The sequence below is a fragment of the Melanostigma gelatinosum genome (assembly GCF_949748355.1).
Source record: "Melanostigma gelatinosum genome assembly, chromosome: 4".
Taxonomy (NCBI): domain Eukaryota; kingdom Metazoa; phylum Chordata; class Actinopteri; order Perciformes; family Zoarcidae; genus Melanostigma; species Melanostigma gelatinosum.
Window position 1 is genome coordinate 7701085 of NC_136637.1, and position 21345 is coordinate 7722429.

General features: G+C 40.9%; 1 protein-coding gene across 1 annotated transcript; it reads left to right on the plus strand.

Moving 5' to 3' along the window:
• Positions 1–1160: 1160 nt before the first annotated feature.
• xxylt1 (xyloside xylosyltransferase 1) lies at positions 1161–20095 on the plus strand. Its single transcript, XM_079266873.1, has 4 exons — positions 1161–1791; positions 5056–5203; positions 12638–12770; positions 19274–20095. Exons 1-4 carry the CDS (start codon positions 1252–1254, stop codon positions 19668–19670), a joined length of 1218 nt encoding a protein of 405 aa, XP_079122999.1. The 5' UTR covers positions 1161–1251; the 3' UTR covers positions 19671–20095.
• The last annotated feature ends 1250 nt before the right edge of the window (positions 20096–21345 follow it).

The following is a 21345-nucleotide window of genomic DNA, read 5'->3' on the forward strand; positions in this document are numbered from 1 at the left end:
GGATCATTTACAGTGGAAATATCTACTTGTCAGTGCTCTCTGCTGGACAAATTGTCTAACAAGTGAGACACTTTTTATAAATGACCTAACATTTAGTATGGCATTCCTGCACTGCAATTTCTTGTTACTAATTGTCAGACATATACACCGTTATCAATGTGTCTACAATAAGTCAACATCAACTTACATATCTGCCTGAGCGGTTTCAATATAATCTAGAAAGTAACTAGGAGCTATAGCTGTCAAATAAATGTAGTGTAATAAAAAGTACTAAAAGTGCTGGTGTAGAAACTACCTAACCAACTATTTGAAACATCTCTGCAACTCCACTAGCACTTTAGTTGAGTTGTTGATATACTTAAAATAATTGTTCGAAAATATCGAAATCATTAGTATCTGATGTAAACTGTAGAATCCTAAATGTACTATCACAAAAGAATAATGGCTCAAGAAATGTTTAAGACATCAATAAATGAAGACGTACGTATCATTTTTCCAACGACACTTAAAGGCCCCATGGCTCTGAATACGGCTGAAGACAAAGTGGGTGTGGCTAAAGTTGTGTCACAGCATTTTGTTGCTAGGCTGCTAGCTTTAGCTTGTGATCGCTTCAACGACACTTATTGCTTATCGAAATCACAAAGCAATGCAAACGCCGCACTTAAATAACGGCAACTGTATGCAACGATACATTTAAACAATCAAACAGTGGGTGACTTTGTGCTCGGATTAAACAAACAGCGTCGGACGGCAGCTCAACTAACGCTACCCATATAATATATAACGTAAGGCGCAAAGTCGTCGCTTGCTAACTTAGCATCCTCGCTACCAGTTGACATGCTGCAGGTATTTTTTATTATATGACATTCCGTGAACGTTTACGAAGTTGTTGCATCAATACATGCACGTAAGCCTAACACGGCGAACAAGCTGGCAAGATGGAGCTGCAGATATTAAGCACGTGAGACAGGCAAGTGGGTGTCCTTTTTCGGTATAAGTTATATCTTATGGTGAAAAATGGGGAATTATAGCTTTACCAGCTAAACGTGGAGGTAAAGTGCCAGAAGTCAGTGCACTCAGTCCAAACATGTATTACTGTACATCTCTGTGGATCAAGACTAAAATTTGTATTTTTTTCTCTTACAGGAAAATGTTGGTAACTCACCAAAAAAAAGCTATGAACTGGAAAGACACAAAATGGTGAACGTATTCCCTTGTACACCCCCACTGTCATGACATCAACAAGGAGATATGGGCATCCTAAGACTGGTAGTCCGAATCATGGGTAGGATCAGTACTTTCAGGTCCTATCAGTTTGTGCTTCTCCTAGCTGCGGCACTTGCTGTTGTAGCTTTTTACTACTTTGGCTCAGAGAGGCAGAACTTTTCCAGCACCACTAAGAGGATCAAGCACACCCAGGTCACCCACAACGCCAACAGGAATGATGCTGACCTAACCGTGGACACCAGGCTTTCCCACCCAGCTGGATTGGAGGAGCAAAGAGAGGAATATGGAGATGTAGGAGGAGAGAGTGAGGGATTGAGGTCCAGGAAAAGGGACAGTGGTGACAGGGGTGACCAACGCTTCCACGCACTCATGATGTTCACCAAGGTGGACAAGAGCCGGAGCCTGCAGGACAAGTTCAGGGTGGCCATGTTGTCTATGGTTAAGTATGGAGACTTCGTTGAAGGAGAGGTGTTGGTCCTTCATTTTGTGAGCGACCAGGCCAGCAAAGAACTGGGAGAGAGGATGCTGCTGGAGTTTCTCCTTGATGCAACGTTTAAGTATGAGGTAAATGTGTTTGCACTGTACCATGGCTCTGTTGTATGTTGATTTCAATACAAGAAGAAGAAACCCCTGACATGTTTGACTTAATGATGAGTTTTATTTCCAGTAAAGATGCCTTTGATGTGAATTGAAATGACTTGAGGTAAAACACTGCCGGAGAGACACAACTTGTATTTTAACTGCACAGCTGTGATGAGTTTCTTACAGAATGCAAATGTGTTTGGTTTTATTCGTTCAACATTCAACACTTCCAAGTCAGATGCAAAAGAGCCTTCTCAAGTTAACGTCTGACAAGGGAGTCCTTTCTTTTGCCTAAACACACCATTTTGACAGAGAGTCGGGTTACACCCACACTCAAAGTCGAAGTGAAAAGTCTGACGTCACAGACAAGGATGAGACCCAATAGTAATGTGGATAACGGCACACACTTTAGGACAGTCTCTTCTGGAAAGAATTCATAGGGTTGTATTGTGGAATTTTCTTTGTAAAGAATCAAAAAAAAGAGAGCTTGAGAGAGAAGTTTAATAGGCCTACTGACTCTTTTCACACCTGGCGGATAGCTGGATGGATGCTTTACAGTTTGTAGTTTCAGTGAAGTTAGAGGACTTGCATAGTGACCTAAGATCTAGGAGCAAACTACTGGACGTGCTATCTAAAGTTGAAACACATGGGGGCAGTGTTGGCTTTCCAAGCGAATCCCTCACAAATGGAGATGTCCCTCAGCTTCTGTGTTCTCTCTTCCAAAACAGAGGATCATGTCCCCTCTCTGTTGCTCTTTGTGTTTCATGCGATGTCAGTTGTTTCTCCTCTTTGGTATTCATCACAGAGCGCAAGATCATAAACTTGTTTACAAATTACTTTTCAAAATCCTCCTCACCAGCTAGGCCTTTTCTCTCAGGAACGCCTCATCACCTTCTCCAACATCTGGTGTTGTTACAGCTCTGTATTAGCTCAAGCTGATCCCGAGCCTGCTCGGGTTGGTTGGAGGGTTTGCTCAGCCTGGCGTCTTGGCAGTTTTGAGCCTGTAGGTCAGATTGCTTCCTGTTAATTTCCCTCTCTGTACTCCAAGCTCAAAGTATTCTAGGAGCACATCTGCAGAGTGGGATGTAAAGTACTGGAAAAGATCTGACAAACTATGATGGCGACGGGCTGTGAGACCTGCTACACCAACATGAAATCAATCCGTTAACACTGGTTACACCAGGGTGTTGGAGGACCAGCCAAGGTCTCTTTCTCACAAATGCAGCCCAAACGGCTTACTGACTAACCTCTGCCTAATACCGGTACCTCAATTGGAAAATGTCACGCTCAGTATGTAGCTTGGTCACAATTCTTCTCCAAACTGTCGATCAGTGGGGCTATAATGTTGGGCCATTATTTTGATAGAGGTCTCTTGAATTTGGTTATTAAATAATTGTGAGCAGGTGTTGACCACGAACGACTTCCCTGGTTTGACTCTGGCAAGAGACTTTTGTCACATGTCGTTTCCAACCTCCAGACCTTGTTTCCTGTCATCCCCGTGCTGTCCACTCTCAAAGAAAAGGCACTACATGCCCCATAATATCAATGGTAATGTGTCAGTCAGGCTCTAGTTAGTACATGTTGACCTTGGGAAACAAGTCTTTAACTCCCTCACACAATTTTGTGCTTTCGTAAATCAAAGTGACATGCTGCATAAATTGTACCAGCAGGATGTAACCCCAGTGGTTTAATACGTGTCATGGTGTCATTCCAGACCAGTGCTTTTAAACGTCATGGTTTAAGATAATGAATCATGAAATGATGTCTGCCACCACTGACACTGACACAAGCACAGCCACTGTCTCGTCTGTCTCTATTGAAGTGCACACAGACAGGCACGCACTGAAGTCCTGCCAAAGTTACAGATGGGTCGGGGCTCCCTGATGGAGGCGGTGTGTGTGTAGACATCCTTGTCTGCTTAACTTGAGCTTCATTTCTTTCAATTATTCATCTAAAAGGAGCGTGAGGGTAAGACAGCGGTTATGCAAGAATTTTAGCCTCCATCACTTCTCAACAGGGGTAAATTCAATGACCCTGACATTCGCAACAAACAGCCCACAGAGTCACGCTGCCCAGAGGCTGTGTGCTCATTACCGCTGACCATCAGTCACACCACATACTTGAGTCCTGTGCCTCGTTCCTGTTCAGTCATTCGCACGGAGGACATAGTGTTGTGATATGAATACCAGTTTAATATCCTGTTAGCAGGATAAAAATCGCAAGTGAATTAGCAGTAGGGCTGGGCGGTATACCGGTTCAACCTGGTAGAAATGGGGAAACCAGAGCACCAAAAAGTGGAAGTGTAGTGTTCATTTTTGTGATGTTTCCAAATGCGTACTTTCATATGAAATGGCAAACATGGATTCTGATATTAGTGCTTTGATGCAACTCATATAGTTCATTACATAAAATGAAAATGTGTCCTTTGCAGTCCCCGTGAGTGAGAATTATTTATCAGGACTAATATCACGTATTCTTCCCACGGCAGTGATTTATGTGCAATTACATCACATTACTAACAGCGGTCTAGGACGGCCCTTATTTCCACAAACGACCGGGGGTTTACCTTAATCTGTCAGGGATCATTAAATGATATTGTCCATGTTTCATCGGAGGCCTCTAACATATACACACTTACTGATGTCAGGCTTGACCAATTAAAGGACAGATTCTCTTTTTGGAAATACTGTTCGTCCCAAACGAACACATTTATTTTTCCTCCTGCAGGAAAGCTTTAATGACAATCAGTGTTTACTATATATTTAAAAATCCTCTTGTCAGTAATCTGTTGAGATATCTACTGTGCATGTACATGAGCAGAGACTGCTGCTTCACAGCTTCATGCTCAGGCCTGAGAGGCAGGAAAAACAAGAAGACGGCCTTTCGTTGTTGTTTTTTTCAATCAAAACTTTTTGAATTGACACAAGGCAGTGCGTTATAAAAATATCACGTTTTTTAAATATACCTTTTGATTTGTTCTGAATTTAAAGGACACGCACAAAGGAGTACATGGGTTGAACTCATTGTCTGCTGGAAAGCCTATTTAAAAGAACATTCCCATGGGCTCCAATGTTGGCGTTTATCACAACTCGTGAACATAGTGAACATCAGAAGATCTTCCTATGGGGAGATATGTACCCACATATCTCCCCTCTCATAAATGGCTTTAGTAGTTCCATATATTTCCAGCACTACTGCATATGGGACTTTGTTGTACTAACGTGATCCCACTGTGTTGATCTGCAGGTGTTCTTTCATGACGTGGTGGCTCTCACACAGAAGCTATTCCCTATTGTGGAGGCCATGCAGAAGCACTTCAGCGCTGGCTCTGGTGCTTACTACAGCGACGCCATCTTCTTCCTGTCTGTTGCCATGCATCACATCATGCCCGACAGTAAGAAAAATCATATTTTGTCCCATTTCTTTTGTCAGTTAAATAACCACAGATTTAGCTTTAGATTTGAAACGATGGCTGATCTATGCGTGTCTTATTAAGTCAGTCCAAAGATGACCTAATAGGTTTTGGTGACATGCTTGTTGGTAATATTTTTTTCTTTATTTTTTTATACTTTATTTTTGAGTTTTTCAATCGTGCAAAATACACAAACAAGAAAGAAAGACTATAAAAAAACCCAGTAAAAACAGTTGAAAAAAGACCTATCCAAGACAAGCACATTTCTTTGCATAAATACTGTATGTTGCTTAATATAGCTTCAAAATGATTGTTCTTCTCCTCTGGTAGACCATATTTTAAATTCACTCAGATACTCCCGTTTCTATTCTGGTACTGCTGGTGCACAGCTGGAAAAGGCAGCGTGGGCAGGTATCTAACAGACACGTGGCATGCTGCAGAGGCCCCGGGGAGCGAGGAAGGAAGGATGTGTTCTGTCGCTGCTGCCCACATTAGTGCCCCCTGTGTTCGTGCTGACCGATGGCGGCGATCTCTCCTCCGTTGTAGTTTACGTCAGTGGATGTGCAGGATGGGGCATCCATATAGAAATGAATCAAACCTGAAGTCTCTGTCCTGCAGATAGCAGAACACCATCACATTTTAGTTTCCTTTATTTAAAGTTATGATTCAGGCATAATAATTAAAACATTTTAATAGGGCTTCACATTTCACGGTCAGAGGGTATAGTGGTGTGTTTTCCACTCGAAGAGTTTTTCAGCAGTTACTCGCATGAAAGTGTTTTCATAAACGGGGCAGTATTAGAAATCGGCCTGAGCTGGAAGTTCAATTTTTTCATTTATTAGCTTTCCACCAAAGAAAGATGCTGCATGTCCAGATTTGATGGCTTGATGACCCCTGTGGTCAGATTCAGGTTTTAGCGCATCAAAGTATGCAATTTACATTACTTAGAAAAGCAGGCTATCACTTAAGAGGAAAAATATGATTTCTTAAAGCAAAACAGGATGATAAATAAAAGAGTGTAGTTTTCACTCAGCCGTCAGCTGTGAAAAGTCATTTGTGGTGAAGCACAAAGTTGTTTTGACTGAATTTAAAACATATTGCCAGTGTGGCATCAGGTGTTTTTATGCGACAAACGTTTTTTTTCCCGAGTAGTCCCTTGTACAAAGCTGAAGGTGTATGTCTTATGCCTGGAACGACCCAGCTCACGAGGTTCAGCAATGTAAAAAACTGGTGGAATTGGTATATTAAAGTTATTTTATTTACAAGGAAGCAACTTAGATTATCACAAACAAAGAGGCGGACTAAAAAGGAATAAGGGCATGTGGGTGCTGTTCAAATCAAATAAATAAATATACAGTAACTAACTACTACTTTGCTACTTTACCAAAAAGGAACTAAAACGTCACTATTTGAGCTTACTCGATAAAAAACAAAAACCGTCACCCCTGCTCCTAGTGTTTCGAGACAATAAAATGATTCGTGTGTGTGCTATCAGAAACAACATACAAAACTATACCTGGCCCAGTCTTCAGGTAGTTAATAAGTACCTCGATATTAATTCACAAACGACAATCAACATCTATTAGTCTGAACACCACGACGTGATGTCCCAGCTGCCCCCGACTAACAAACAGGCCAAATACGGTACATATAGCTGGTAGGGGTGGGAATCACCAGAGGTCCCGCGATATGATATTGTCACGATACTTAGGTCACGATACGATATTATCACGATACTGCAATAACATATTTAGCAATTTATTACTTTTTTCAACTTCAAATGATGTCCCCAAAGGAAAACTGTGTCAACATGTTTTATCTAATAAGATAACGTTTTCAGTCTGTTCTCACTTCAATCATTTTTATTGCAGCAGAATATGATTGTCAAGCAGACAGACTGACCAACAATGTCACAAATGTTGCATGAACCTGACAAACTGAACTGTTTGTATTACTACACAGTCCAACTTAACTAAATGCAAATGTGTGGACTCAGTATATCAACTATAACTTATATAAGAGTGATATAACTCAGTATAACTTGTGATGCGTGGACGTCGAGGGCAGAGAGACAGTTGTGCGCTGCACTCTCCCCATGCGCCTGACATGGCTACTGTTGGCAGATTTAACCCCGTTGTGAGGCCAGATGTCTCTATCTTTGTTTTGACCAACTTCCTACCAATCACGCTGACCCAGGACCTTTGCTGACCTCACCAGAAAATAACTCAGCACCATCTAGTGGACTGAAAAAGTAATTTATTTGATTTTTCTAAAAAAAAAAAAAAGTTTTGTTTTTAATAGTTTATATAATAAAAGATCGAGACTTGGCGTCCATGTATCGATACAATATCGCCACGCAAAAATATCGCGATACTATGCTGTATCGATTTTTTCCCCCACCCCTAATAGCTGGACTGGTTGCCGCTCAAATCAGGCTCTTCAGATATCCAAGCAGGAAGTAGGCTGGGCAGTGCATCGCCAGAACCAATTTCGTACAGGGTACCGCACATCTGACTTGGCTTACGTAAAACAAAAGAAGAAAAGAATCAAACACTAAAAGGGTTAGACACATGGGAGGGTGCCGGCTGTGGCCGTAACAGTGTCTCACTTTGTGTCCCTGAAATGCTTATCGATCAACCACATGAGCCGTCTGCTTTGTGTCCAAATGGCCACACATTTCTATTTAAAGAATCCTTTTATCTCTAAAGGGCATAATGTGGTTGTCTTAACAGAGGGAGTGGGGGTACAATTTTCCTGAAACTCTTCATTCAGCGAGCATCACAGGAGACACGGAACATCATTTATGATTGAAGACAAATGTGATATCCATAAATATAAATATCAGCTGCACGTGGGAGGGCTTGCAATTTAACATCCTCTAACTTGTGATGTGGGCGACGTTCTGAGTTTAATCTGGTCGTTAAAAGAGAGGGAAGAGGTTGAGGAAATTGTCAGCACTTTGACCAGTTATACAGCCTGAAGAGTAAAGGGTTTGTTCAATATCAATGGGAGGTAAGATATTTTTGCGGTCTGTATGTAGTTTTTATTAGAGCTATGGAGTCTATTTGGTACTCAACAATATTTTTATATGATAAACTAAAAAGCTATTAGATATTTTAAAACAGCTGTCAATAATATAGCACAATATATTTTGCTAAAGGAATACATCTGTGTATATGACAGTGTTGAGTCAGTAGGCAAATGGCTTTAAAAAGGAGGACTCTATTTCCACACCATCTGTCCTTAGAGGATAAGACATATAATTGCAGAATGGAAACATGTTGTCATTTGTGATAAGGTTCCTAAGAAACACTGTTTTTGTTGGTGGAGAGGTGTTCCGTGTTTTGTTTCCCCTGTAGAGCTCTCGACATGCCGTGACTTGAGTCTCCCCTAAAACCTTGACTTCTATTTTCCACCTCAGGTGGAGTGGTGCTGCTGATGTGTGAAACGCTTTGCGAAAGTAAGAAAGATGGTACCTGAGGAGCGAGGTAGTAGCTCAACTATTTGTTGTCACGCAAGCCTAAAATTACACAGCAGATGGATGTCAAACATGTTTGCAGTAGTTTCAAGGTTCTCTCTTTATTTGCCCCTTGGCAGCCGTCTGTTTCACCTCCCATCAGGGCCTCGTGAAATTCCAAGATGAAGTACCGAAAACGGACTTGCTTTTGTGATAAAAAATCTTTCAGTAATTTCTATCAGTTCCAAAACACATTCTACTTCCTTTTTGCAAACACTGAAGTCTGACTTTAGAAGACATACCTGCTATAATCAGACTTCCCATCCTGTTTCTCCAGAGCTGATAACACAGAGATAATAACGCTTCAACACGCATGTATTGATAGAAAATGACAGCAAGGGTTTGAACATGAGTTGGTTGTTGGAGTAGATTGCTCCGGGGCTGAAATTGTATATTCTGCAGCAGACCTGTTTACTGGTTTGAGAATTCTGAACACACAGACAGCAATATATTAAAAAGGCATGGTTTTACTTAATGGTCAACAAGACTAGACGGCATATTTTCATTGTTTGGCTAAAGCAAAGGCATCATATTGGGAAATGTTTAAATTTGGATTGCAGTCCAGCAAAGCTAGTATTGTCTACTCCTGTCATTTAAAATATATATATATGTATATATATGTTATTATATTCATCATTCTGGGACAAAAAAAGTTGGAAATTAGATAGAAAATACGAATAATTAAAAATTCTACCTAAAAGTGACAAAGGGGATTTTTTATTTTTTGGTTAATGTTGATCATGATCTGTAGCATATTTGTCTTTTTGTGTTCTCTTCATATTCCTAGAAGCATTTTCTAACAAGTGCTTGTGACTGGAGGACTCTGCTGTTTACTGCAAACAGCAGTAGACCGTTTTTTGTTGCAGCAGGAAACCCGTCAACGTTTGCATATTCAATTTCAGGTGAAAATCAATTTCAGGTGATGTCCTTCCTTTTGAAAAAGGCAGGGTGAAAGCAGACAACAATGACCCTTACAAATAGTAATTGCTCACATCAGATTAACGTAAGGGCTTAATGAGGTTGACCTACTTTTTTCCTGAACAGAATGTGACGTTAGATAACGGTGTCTCTGTTGTTTTGGTGCTGTGGCCGAGTTGAAGGTTAACTCTGATCTGACCAGAGCCTCAGGCAAGCTCGAAGCCACACTAACAACATTATTCCTGCAATAACCTTATAGCTCCGACGCAACCGCCAAGATTTATTTTAACCCTCGCCATTTCTACTTATCCTTTTGGTTCGTCTGTGTTCATCCTCACAAGATCTAGAAATCTGCAGAGTTCTATCATCGTTAAGGATATCTGGGTTTTCTAAATGCTGCTGGGAAGAACAAAGAGTGAAAGTCAGTTTAAACAACCGACTCCACTGAATAAAACACAATTTTTTGGTGAAAATTGCCAAAAAATTGCCAAAAATGAAAACATTTATTTTTACCTCCAAATAGTCAACAAGTCAAAAGGACTATGACTTCTCACATTTCTAGATATAATAAAATATATATATATAAAATGTTAATTCCAAAGCTGTCACCTCTAAAATATTGTTGCGTGAGGAATTGAAATACAGTTACAAATATAATTCCTTTTTGATTTATGGGAAGACTGGCTTCATTGAGGTCGTTATACGTGTGTGTTGATCATCTTGTAAACTCAACAGCCTAATGTTAGGCTTTAAAACTTTAGGTGAACAATATAGTACAGAGCAATTGTGCACCAATCAAACAGTGACCGGCAGCACGACAGAATACGCTCATCTGTGTCGCTACCTGTTGCTTCCTCTCTTTCTTACTTGCTGCAGAGAGGAATTGAAGGAAGAGATACAAGTGGGACAAGAAAAAGATGCAAATAAGAGAAATGCACCTTCTGTCTTCTTTTCTTTGTCACTCTCTCTCGTCTCATACCCAGCTTTCTATAAATGAGGAAAGCTGTCGAGCCTGAAATACTTATACACTAATTGACAGCAACTGCGGAATCTGTCTCGCACAGATTATAATTTTCCCTTTATGCTTCTGCTTAGCAAGAAATGGTTCTGCAATGAACATATGCTGCTTTTAAACACTGGATTTGTTTTCACAGTGCGCATCAGTGCAACAGCACTTTAGTAGTCTTACGGGCCATTTTAGCCCAAAACAAATAAATTGGGCATCTATGGAAGAGAGTGATGGCTTTATGGCAGTGGTGAAAATACAAAATGTATGATGTGAGGAAGTACAGCAAACACCGGAGTCTTGTAATACACTAAATCTCATTTCTACTGAAATCATAATATGCGGTGATCAAGCACTGCCATACTTTCACCTTCACAGGACTGTGTGTTGAGTCACTGATGTAACATGAAACCCACCACACCACAGTGTTGGAACAACTCAAGGCCCTCTTCCTGTTATTTTGCCACTAGTTAAGCCCCGTTAGTACAAACAAACAGCGGTGACCACTCGGAGATTACCCGTCAAAGCCCCTCTCTGTTGCCACAGCACATGAAGGCATTGTGATGGCAACTTCCTTGTTTGGAGAGCACAGAAAACAGGTCGCCGCCGCACTGCTGAGTCTTCTTTTTCCACCTCTTTTTCCAACAGAATCCGCCACTCTAATATCTTTGCAGCAAACGTGACAGTCCCCATAGTTACATTCATACCCTTCATTGTTTTGCCGTTCAGCTGGCTTTGTGAATGCCGAAGTTGCTCTTTTTTTTCTTTTCTTTTCTCCAAAATGAGGTTGTTTGTCTGTGATGTTTGGCCCTGTGAGTACTGTCCTGCATTGGATACCTTTTTATTTTTACCCCATTAGAAGACTGGGATGGCTAATTGGGGTGATTCAACTATTTTATACTTCAACCCTCACACTCATTTGCTGACATTTCTGACTAGTAAGTATTAGGTTGAAAACTTTTTAACAGTCTCTACAAGCATATCTTTTGCCAGACACTAAATTATAGAAACCAGACATAATTGCTGTGCTGATTTATAATGACTTTTAAGCAACACTGGTGTACATTGTAAAACCGTAGTAGATAAACAGTACAACATAAAGATGGGACATAAGCTTCAAGATCAGTCGAGCAACTGTTCAGCTCACACGCTGCCATGAACATCAAGTACTGGATCTAAGAATGTAACATATCTTCCCTCTGTATCGTATTGTACACATTTTGTGCATCTTGAATTACACTAACTTGCTTGATCTCAACAAGGCTTTGAAGAACTGAAACGGATCAACTAGCCTTGTCAGTTTGTCTAAAGCTGACAATTGTTTTCAATCGTTCAATAATCATGTTGTTGCCCCGGCACACCATTCCTGAGTATTTCCCAACCTTTCGTCACCATGCCTACCAGCAAAACATAGGAAGCTGAAACAATGAACAGATGAGGGCCTGAATATCCTGGATACTGCTGTTGCCATTTCATCCACAAACAACAGCGTTAATAATCAACTGTATGTTCACTCACAGCTGCAAAGTGTTTATTTTTTACAGTCGTGCTCAACTTTTTAGACATTTCTCCCCACAATTTATAGACATTTTCATGCAATTTCCTTTGTTAAGGTCAATAGTAACATGACAGAAAGCAAAAGTGAACAACACCACCTCTGAGCAACCATTTAGTTGTGTTAAGCTTGTCAACAGTCGAGTTCAGTCTGCTCTTAATGCCTCTCACGTCTATTCCCGGAAGGGGTGGTTAGTCTGTCGCTGGATGAAGCGCAACCTACGTGCAGAGTTGACTCAGAAGCACATTTCCTGGGATAATAAAAAAAAAAAAGAAGAACTTGTTTTTGTCACTAATAAAACTTAGTTAAAAATGAATTGTCATTCACTCACATAGAGCAAGCAATCAAACGGCAATCAGTTTACACATGTTTAGAGTGATCCTGCATGTTTTTTTTCAACGTGTTGTGCTCTTCTCTCAGGCCTCACGCGCATAGTGCAGCTAGACCTGGACCTGAAATACCGGACCAACATCAGGGACCTTTTCCAAGAATTTGACCAGTTTCCTCCAGGAGCCGTAATCGGTATCGCCAGAGAGATGCAGCCAGTCTACAGGTAGGCAGTGTGGCACAACACGTCACATGTCAATGATGCAAATTTGTCAGTGTCACACAAAATACTTTGTGATTAAAAAATGTGTTTAACCAAAGGTCTATTGAAACAAGTTACGTTTTTAACATATGGAACCCTGGTCTTACACGGGGAGAAATTAAATAGATAATTTTCCCTGAAGTCCAACATTTGGTTGTTATACATTCATTTAATTAATTCCAACTACACATGTCCTTGTGCAGTTGTGACTAGGGCTGAGTATCAAGATGCAATGCTTCGTGAGTACAGACTGAAATGTGTCCAAAGAATGGACAATCAAAAACTGTCTCGTACCAAAAATTGTCATGCCTGTTGTGAAGTGGAGCTTCTAATTGACGACCAAGACACGTCTGGTTTTGAACGGAACACTTTTACTTCTGAAACTCCAGTATAACAACTGTGACAGGGAACAGCGCCCAACATATAGGTTTTTACTTCTCATCATCATTGTTGTCGTGAAGAAGCACGTATCATGCTACTTCCTGCCTCTTCACAGTAAAATCACTTCCGTTTTCATGCTCTTCACAATAAAAGTAAACATGCAATCAAACAATTTACAATGCCTAATGTTGCTTAAAAAGCTGGAAAGATCATCGAACTGGAAAGATCATCAAAAGCCGAGTTTATTTTGCAATGCTGATCTGCTATATTTACGCATAAGATATGTAAGAGCAGCCCCATTAGCAATATTGTTTTTATCTCTTTCCCACTAATGGTATAAGAGCCACCGTACTAATCTCACTCACTGTTGTTAACCCCAGATGGATTGTGGTTTGGCCTCGTATGCACATTCAGTTATTTTCTCTCACAGTTTCTAAGTGAGAAAGAAGTCTCTCATACAGGCTCAGATTCTCAAGAACCTCAGCAGTGTTACCAGCCATTTCAGTCATTTCCCAACTAAAGGTTGTAATGCAATATTTGAAAGAAACAAAGTGGCTTTTCGAAGTATCCATGGAGTGATTGTCATGCCAGGATTTTCATGATAAAAGAAACGCAACCTTAAACTTTTAATGATGGTAAATTCTAAAATCAAAACTGCGATAAGAATAGGGATGTAAATGATGAGATTGTCTTCAAGCAAGTTGATTCATTACACACAACATTCCTAAATCTGTATACTATGACGCTTTAGCTGTCACACCGGAGTCATCCTAGCGTGCTTTAGCTTTTGTGTAATTCCTAGACTGAATGTGTGACAGTAAATGTTACTGAGTGGAAGCCCTTAAAACAACGACATGCGGAAGTGTTGCTATAATAGTCTGCTAATCATAATGCATAATGTAATAAAAAAACGTTGTCCTCAATGTTATGTATGTGATATATAGAGATGTCCCAAGCTGATGCTGAAGATCGGTACTCGGGCATATTTTTCTATCGGCTACAATAAAGCTACAAAATCCCATCCTTTACTCTCCTTTATGAAAGCCGGGCAGCATTTCACAACAGTATATCAGTAAGAGGATGTGAATATATTTGTGCGCGTCTGTGCAACTCTGAGTTCTGACACCTGGATTGGCAAAATAATACACAAGAATGGCATAAAAGCACACACATCAGGAGCAGTGTTGAAAACATTCAGGGTAGCAGCCCTTCACTTTTAGCCAAGACTGACTGTTGACCAGTTAAAATGACAGGTAGTGTTCTCTCTGCTGATCTGGTTTTCCTTAACATAGTAGTCGTGATGTAAAAAGTTGGGAAATATGTCATCAGCGGAAATTAGTATTTGTGTGTGCATGTAAGACAAAGCGTAGTCTGCGTACTTTAAATGTTGGTGATTTCTGCGTAAGTAGTTTTAAGTGAAATGTAGTTTTCCTGCCAGACTCAAGTTGGCACCAGCGTCTCCCAACAGATCTGCATCTCTGCCCTGCTACTGCACTGGCTCAATGCGTTCCTAACCCTGGGAATCCCCTGCCGCTGTTGTTCCTGTGGCCCCGGACACACTCATTTAAAAACACACAGCAACATAGCAGGAGATCGTGCATCTTAGCATGCACAGCCTCACCATTTGAAAATAAAGGGACCTAACAAAACTTTCACACAAACTGTCACAACTGGTTCTCTGTCTTTTCAGACCACTGTTGGTGTGTGTGACCATGTGCAGTGTGATGGACAACAACTCGTTCTACCAGCATATTTGAGTTTTCAAGTTCAGAGTTTAGAAGCACATTCCAGGACCAGCAATAGCTTTTTCATCTCTCTTGTTTTTTTAAAAGGACGTTTAAAAAGTAACTGAGATTGTCATGGATATTGTTATCCACCCAGTCAGTAGCGATCTATTCTTTTCTCAAAGTGCGGTGACCGGTAATGTCAGGTGCAATTTCTGGATACAAAGCCAAGTGTTCCATGCAAAATGAATAGCGTAGTATTGACTGGGTTGTTGATAGATATCAACAGTATAACATGCTTTGATTTTTTTTCAAAAAATTACATTTGAAAAAAAGTGGGGGCTGTATTAAGTCATCCTATAGGTGAAACAGAATTTCATGATGGGAAGCTCAAAAGTGCGTAACAGCCAAAGAATATAATTTAGACTGCTTTTAAGAGCCTCACTGGAGCGAATATATGACTGAGAGACAAGCTTACCAAATGTGGGATTTACGTTGTGCTTTAATGGGAGTCGTTCATTTTTGAATTTATAATCAGGGTTGTCTTTTATTCAGAGCAACGGGAGATTTGGCTGGAAATTCCCTGGATGCACTGCACCCCAAAACACACCAGCATGGTTACACTGTCGACGTATTAAGTGTTTTCTTTAGAAGATGATGCTGCCAGAGGAAACATTTGAAAAAACCCAAGTGAGCCCAGTGAGCTGGCTTGTAAACCATTATGGGTAATGGACTTTGTAATATTTTAATTTTCAAACTTGGTATTAGCAAAGTGTTGTGTACAATCCCCTCACCTGAAGTTTTGTCCGGTGTTTAGTGGAGAGGTCTCTCAGCACAGTGTGCTAATGCTCTGTCCATTAGCACACTGTTAAGGTGCTAATGGCCAGAGCATTGTGCTGGAGAATGCATCCTCCCACCAGCCGCATTCAGAACACATCTCGCCACAGAAAAAGCTCATTATTAAAAAGAATGTATTCTCCCAGCAGCTGCATTTGTAATGTTTTAAAAGCCCAAGAGACAAGACCCACTCACATAAGTGTCATAGCCAAAACCACAAATGCACACAATGAGAGACATTAGCCAGAAGCGAGTCACACTCTTTTTGCTTTGTGTACAGTTGTGTGATGCATCCCACTTATTCCCAAGTGTTGCTCTGTCATTTGTGTGCCTCAGAACCAGACCCCCTTCTAGTCTTGTTTAAGTGTACTGGTACAAAGAAACTGAGGTCATTGTGACAGAGAACATAGCTGCATTTTGTACTTGCCCTTCAAATCTCAACACTTTTCAAAGGCTGAAGGAGAAACTACATCTGAAAAATGTGACTAATGTGCAAGTTAATAATTAAATCTTAGCTGATCCTTATACTGCAGTAGCGGGCCATGTATTTTATACCTGGGCCTTCAGTGTTGTCCTACTACAGTTGAACCAACCTCCTAATTACCTCATTATGATGCCAGCATGACGGGATGCTGCGTCATTAACGGGCAATGCATATAGTCACAATCAATATAAATAACATAATGACGAGAACAAACTCTCAAGAACCAGTCACACACATTTATATGACAACAAAGCAGGTAGAATAACATAAAACCCAAATAACACGATTCAACAGTGGCGCTAAAACACGCATTCCACCACACACTCAAGGGCACCATTCAAATATTCACATCAGAGGGAACAATATTAACCATATCATAAAAACGACACGACAAAAGCAGTTCACTTACCAAAGCTGCTGTTCACTTAAAGACAAAGTCCATCCTCCTTTCTTTCATTAAAAAGCATTTAATGACTCAGCTGTACAGTACATCGGTGCGGTTCAGTTCCAGCCAGAGGTCTTTCTCGATTCATGGACGTCAGTGATGACACTCTCCAGTTGTATTGCTTGAATACGTTTTAACGCGTTTGAGGGCTGAAAATGTCCGCTCGACAGAGGAAGTAGAGAATTGTCACCGCCAAACATGGCAAAAAGCTAAAAATGTAATGTTGTGTAAAAACGTCTGGCATATCTTTAAATTGTAACTCTTACCACTACAAAGTTCTGCTGGCTAGTTTCACAACAGTCAAGCCAGCCCACTGACCAATCAAGCCGCACGTTAATGCTGACGTACTTGTAGGCCAGCTGGAAGCTCGGCGAGGTACTCAGGAATGTGTGTAATGGAAATTCTGTTCGCTGTTAGCCAAACACATCGTCAAAACAACAAAAGTATGCAAACTATTTTACCCCACTGTTTCTCGGGCGCAGAGTGGCAGCTGGGGTTTGACAATGCACTCAGCTGTGTTATCAGAGTAGTGAGTGAGGAGTCAGCGGGCAGTCAATGGCAGTATAAAACAGGCAATAAAAGGTGTTTTGAGAAAGTGGGAGTCACCGAATCCGGGAGAGGTCCTTGGGCATGCCGCCATAAATGGCCACTTAAAATATTATGCAGTTTTCCACAGGAGAATGGGAGATTAGTCGTGGACAGACACAGAGGTGCACACTTACTCACAGACATACGCATGCACACAACTGATTGCATGATCCTCCAGGTGAAGGTATTACAATGTTAATGATCAGGTTGATTAAAAGCCTAGCTGCAGTAATGTTTGTAAAAAATGATATATAAGTACAAATGTATAATAATTAACAAAAGTATATTGTGTCTATGTGTAAATTATCTCTTAATATCTAACCACAAAAAACAGTTTCATATACGTCTGTTAACTCTAGCTTTACTGTCTGTCATGTCTCAATAACCGCAATGCTGTCAGTCTTATATTACGTCCACCATGCCACTTAAAAGGCAATGCAGTATTCTGCTGTTCTGACATAAGAAAGTGGAACAGAATGTAAAAGTCTAAATGTTCCCTTACTGACTTACTCACCCTGAATGTGTCTCTGGGCACGTAGACCCAGTGTATGTCTTAAAGATGATAAATGCTCCACAGAGGCCACAAGCCCCTAGCTACCAAACCAACAGATTGTATAAAACTATGTGGACAAGCTACAGCTGCTGAATATAGGTCGGCTATAATATCAAAGGGTGACTCAGAGAATCTGCTGCTCCCACTAGATTTGATCAAGCTGCACAAAGAGGACAGAGGTACCCTCGACAATATGAACTATAATTATTCCACGCAATTTTTTCCCACGTGCGTTTATCTGCGTCAACAGAACCCGCAGCTGATTTTATTAACGTGATTTTTAAATGGACTGCCCTGTAACGCCATGTCTTTTACGGCAACTAACTCCATCATTAATACGTTAATACCTTGTACGCAAGGTTTTATAAATCAGAATACTTACGTACGCAAGCATTTAGTGTGGATCTTACGCACAGCTTTACTTCTGACAAGTACACTTTGAACAACTGGTCCCACTCTAGAAAACTCCCATATATTGTAACCGAGATCTAATTTACCATGCAACCCACAAATACAAAAGGACTGTTGCTGGCTCGTGTTATTCAAGTGTGCCAAAAATAGTGATCCTTTATTACACTTGTATTGCATGCCATCTATGACACTAAACTTAAAACTGTTCTCGCCACTGTAAACTTCAAAATAAGATAATAATAATAATAATAAATCTCACAAAAGGTCTGACTTTTGTGTACACAAGTAACTACTGTGCATACAAATGCTGTTTGAGTGAAGCTCTGTGTGTCATTTAGCTACTTAAGAGTTGGTGTGTTGGCAGAACAGGGTGCTGAGTTGGCACAAGCGTCTGGCACTCAGGCACGGTCTGACGCTCTTGGACCAGCCTGTTTTTGGCCAGTGCTGTTTGTTCAGCAAACGTGGACTGAAACAGAGTTGACCCTCACTTTTCTAAATGTGTAACAGCCCGAACAGACATACGAGTGAGACATTTCACCATCGATGTACAAGTTCCAGACCTTGCAGAGGGATGAGTTCAGGTTCAGAAAGACACTCTTTTTAATCAACAACACAAGAAAGTGGTTGTGTTTTACTTAGACAGAGCTGTCCATTGTTCCTGACTTTTCTGCACCTATACATGTTCCAGCCATCCTACATTTTTCTTAAACCACTTGAATAAATCTCTTGATAAAATATCTGTGTCGTGCAACTGTTTTGCTTGGGTTTGGTTGTTGTCAGTGAGCCTGAGAGATAAAAATAACTTTGTAGGCATTCAGATCAGCCTTAGGGCCAGTGACCAGAAAGAGAGAAAGCAAGATTCATTGATGTGTCCTTGCAGTAAAGGTGGTGCTATAAGTTTGATCAGGACTAGCTGGCAAGCTACTGTGTTTATTCAAAAGATGGATGTACCTTGACAGTAAACCATGCCTCTTTTGTGGGCACTTTATTCTCCGACAGAACACTTTTCATAATTTTCACGTGAACCTTTCTGTCTTTCCTTAGACACACCTTCTGGCAGTATCGTAAGGAGAACCCTCAGACCAGAGTAGGCGATCCTCCTCCTGACGGCCTCCCGGGCTTCAACAGCGGCGTGATGTTATTGGACCTAGGTGCTATGAGGGACTCGGTGCTCTATAACCAATTGTTGGAGCCTAGCAATGTAGCCAAACTAGCAGACCAGTATCGCTTCAGGGGCCATCTGGGGGACCAGGACTTCTTCACCATGATCGGCATGGAGCATCCTGAACTGTTTTATACGTTGGCCTGTGGGTGGAACCGGCAGCTGTGCACCTGGTGGCGGGACCACGGATACGGAGACGTGTTTCAGATGTATTATCGCTGTGATGGACTTGTCTATATCTACCACGGGAACTGCAACTCTCCTATACCGGATGACTGATGTAGCCACAGGACTGATGCTGGAACCCAAAAGGAGGCTATGACATCTACAATATTGTTTAGGGAAAATATTTTTCCTGCTTTTTGGAAGGGAGGATTTTGACTTATACGGCAGTTTCTTTTCTTGACCACTATAATGCCAGAGTAGTCACAGACTCCGCCCCCTGCCGGCCATGGGGCCCATAAAAGTTGCTTCAAATATGGCATTCAACCGTGTCATTGTACAATGAATCTTGGTCAGGTTGAAAGCCCCCCGTTACAGCAATGCAAGGAGCTGCAATATTTGGCACGCATCTCTTCAGGTACAGAGAAGATGAAATATGATTACCGAAGTTTTAGATCCATTTATTTTCAGAGTAGAAATGCACTGTTCACGTCACAAAATAAGCTACCAGGACCTCTTTTTGCCTGTATTTGATTGGCCAACACAGCACCTTACTGAATAAGGCTCTCTCCGGAGCCACTCGGGCGCAAGGCACAACACACTGCCACATTTCCTTTGAAACATTTTTCTGCAGGTAGGAAAGGGGGCGAGTGGGGGTTACATCAGACTGCAGGAGGGGTAGGGGAGGTAATGGTTAATAATTGTGGCTGTTGTTTGTGACCCTGTGTTTGCAGTTGAGCTGAGGCCAAACACGCACATTTCAGAAAGAGTGACGCGGCCATGTAGGCACTGACCCATTTTAGAGTTTTCTTGCTGTGCTCACTGAACTGCTCGGATTCAAAGAAATGTCAACACTCATCAGTCAGGAAAGTGTCTGAGGCGATGCACACATGTGAGACACAGTGAGAGTGAAGCAGCTGAATAGCCTGCCCCTTCGCCATCAGTGGAGTCTAAGACTGAAGACACTTGAGAATAAACATTATCGCAAATCAATGCGCATCTCTTGAATTCCCCCTGAAGCTGGTCAATACTTTTTCCGGCTCTTTCAGAACAACCATCTTCAATCTCCACAGCTCTAAAACACATGGAACCGTTGAATCACAGTGAAAAATGAACTTCCATTCTGTTTCCAATTGCACTTTACAACTTTGAAACACAATCTTTATCATCAAGGGTTGTGTTGACTAGATGACAGGTAGATTTATTTTATAGCATTGATTTTTATTTGTTCTTTGTTTTAAAGACCGCTCCAGATTTTTGTACTTTTTGATTGATTCCCACTCTTTAGGCAGCAATTCTTCATAGTGGTGCATGCGAGGACCAAGAAAGGATACTTGTTTGCTGAAGAACATTGTATTTTAATTTAACTATGTTAACTATGTTTAGAAATGCAGACATGGACACTGTGAAAACTCTGCTGCCAACTGCTGTTATGAGCGTCTTTTCATGTCGGTAGAGTGAGTTATTCTTGATCACAACTGCATTATTACAGTGGAAAAACAAAACAAGAAAAATGCAATTAATAATTCAATGTGATGAATTTCCCAGAAACATTAAAGGTTTATTGAAGTTGGCATTTACAGTGTAGTTTAAATAACTGAAACCACTGGCAAAAGATGGAAATGGAACTAATCTAAAAAAGTATATGTTGCTCTGGTTGGCATATTGCAAAATGGTAGATTATGGGCTGCTCATCCTTTGAAATATATATATTAGTCTTACCTGTAGATAACTTTGATCTCTCGTGATCTGACTAAGAGACCCTCTGGGTTATGCCAGCAATGACTCACTC

Excerpts from the sequence above, each read along its gene's own strand:
- xxylt1 (XM_079266873.1), top strand. The coding sequence starts at position 1,252 with ATGGGCATCCTAAGACTGGTAGTCCGAATCATGGGTAGGATCAGTACT. Across the intron at positions 1,792-5,055 it reads ATGCAACGTTTAAGTATGAG|GTGTTCTTTCATGACGTGGT; the intron begins GTAAATGTGTTT and ends GTTGATCTGCAG. Across the intron at positions 12,771-19,273 it reads GAGATGCAGCCAGTCTACAG|ACACACCTTCTGGCAGTATC; the intron begins GTAGGCAGTGTG and ends GTCTTTCCTTAG.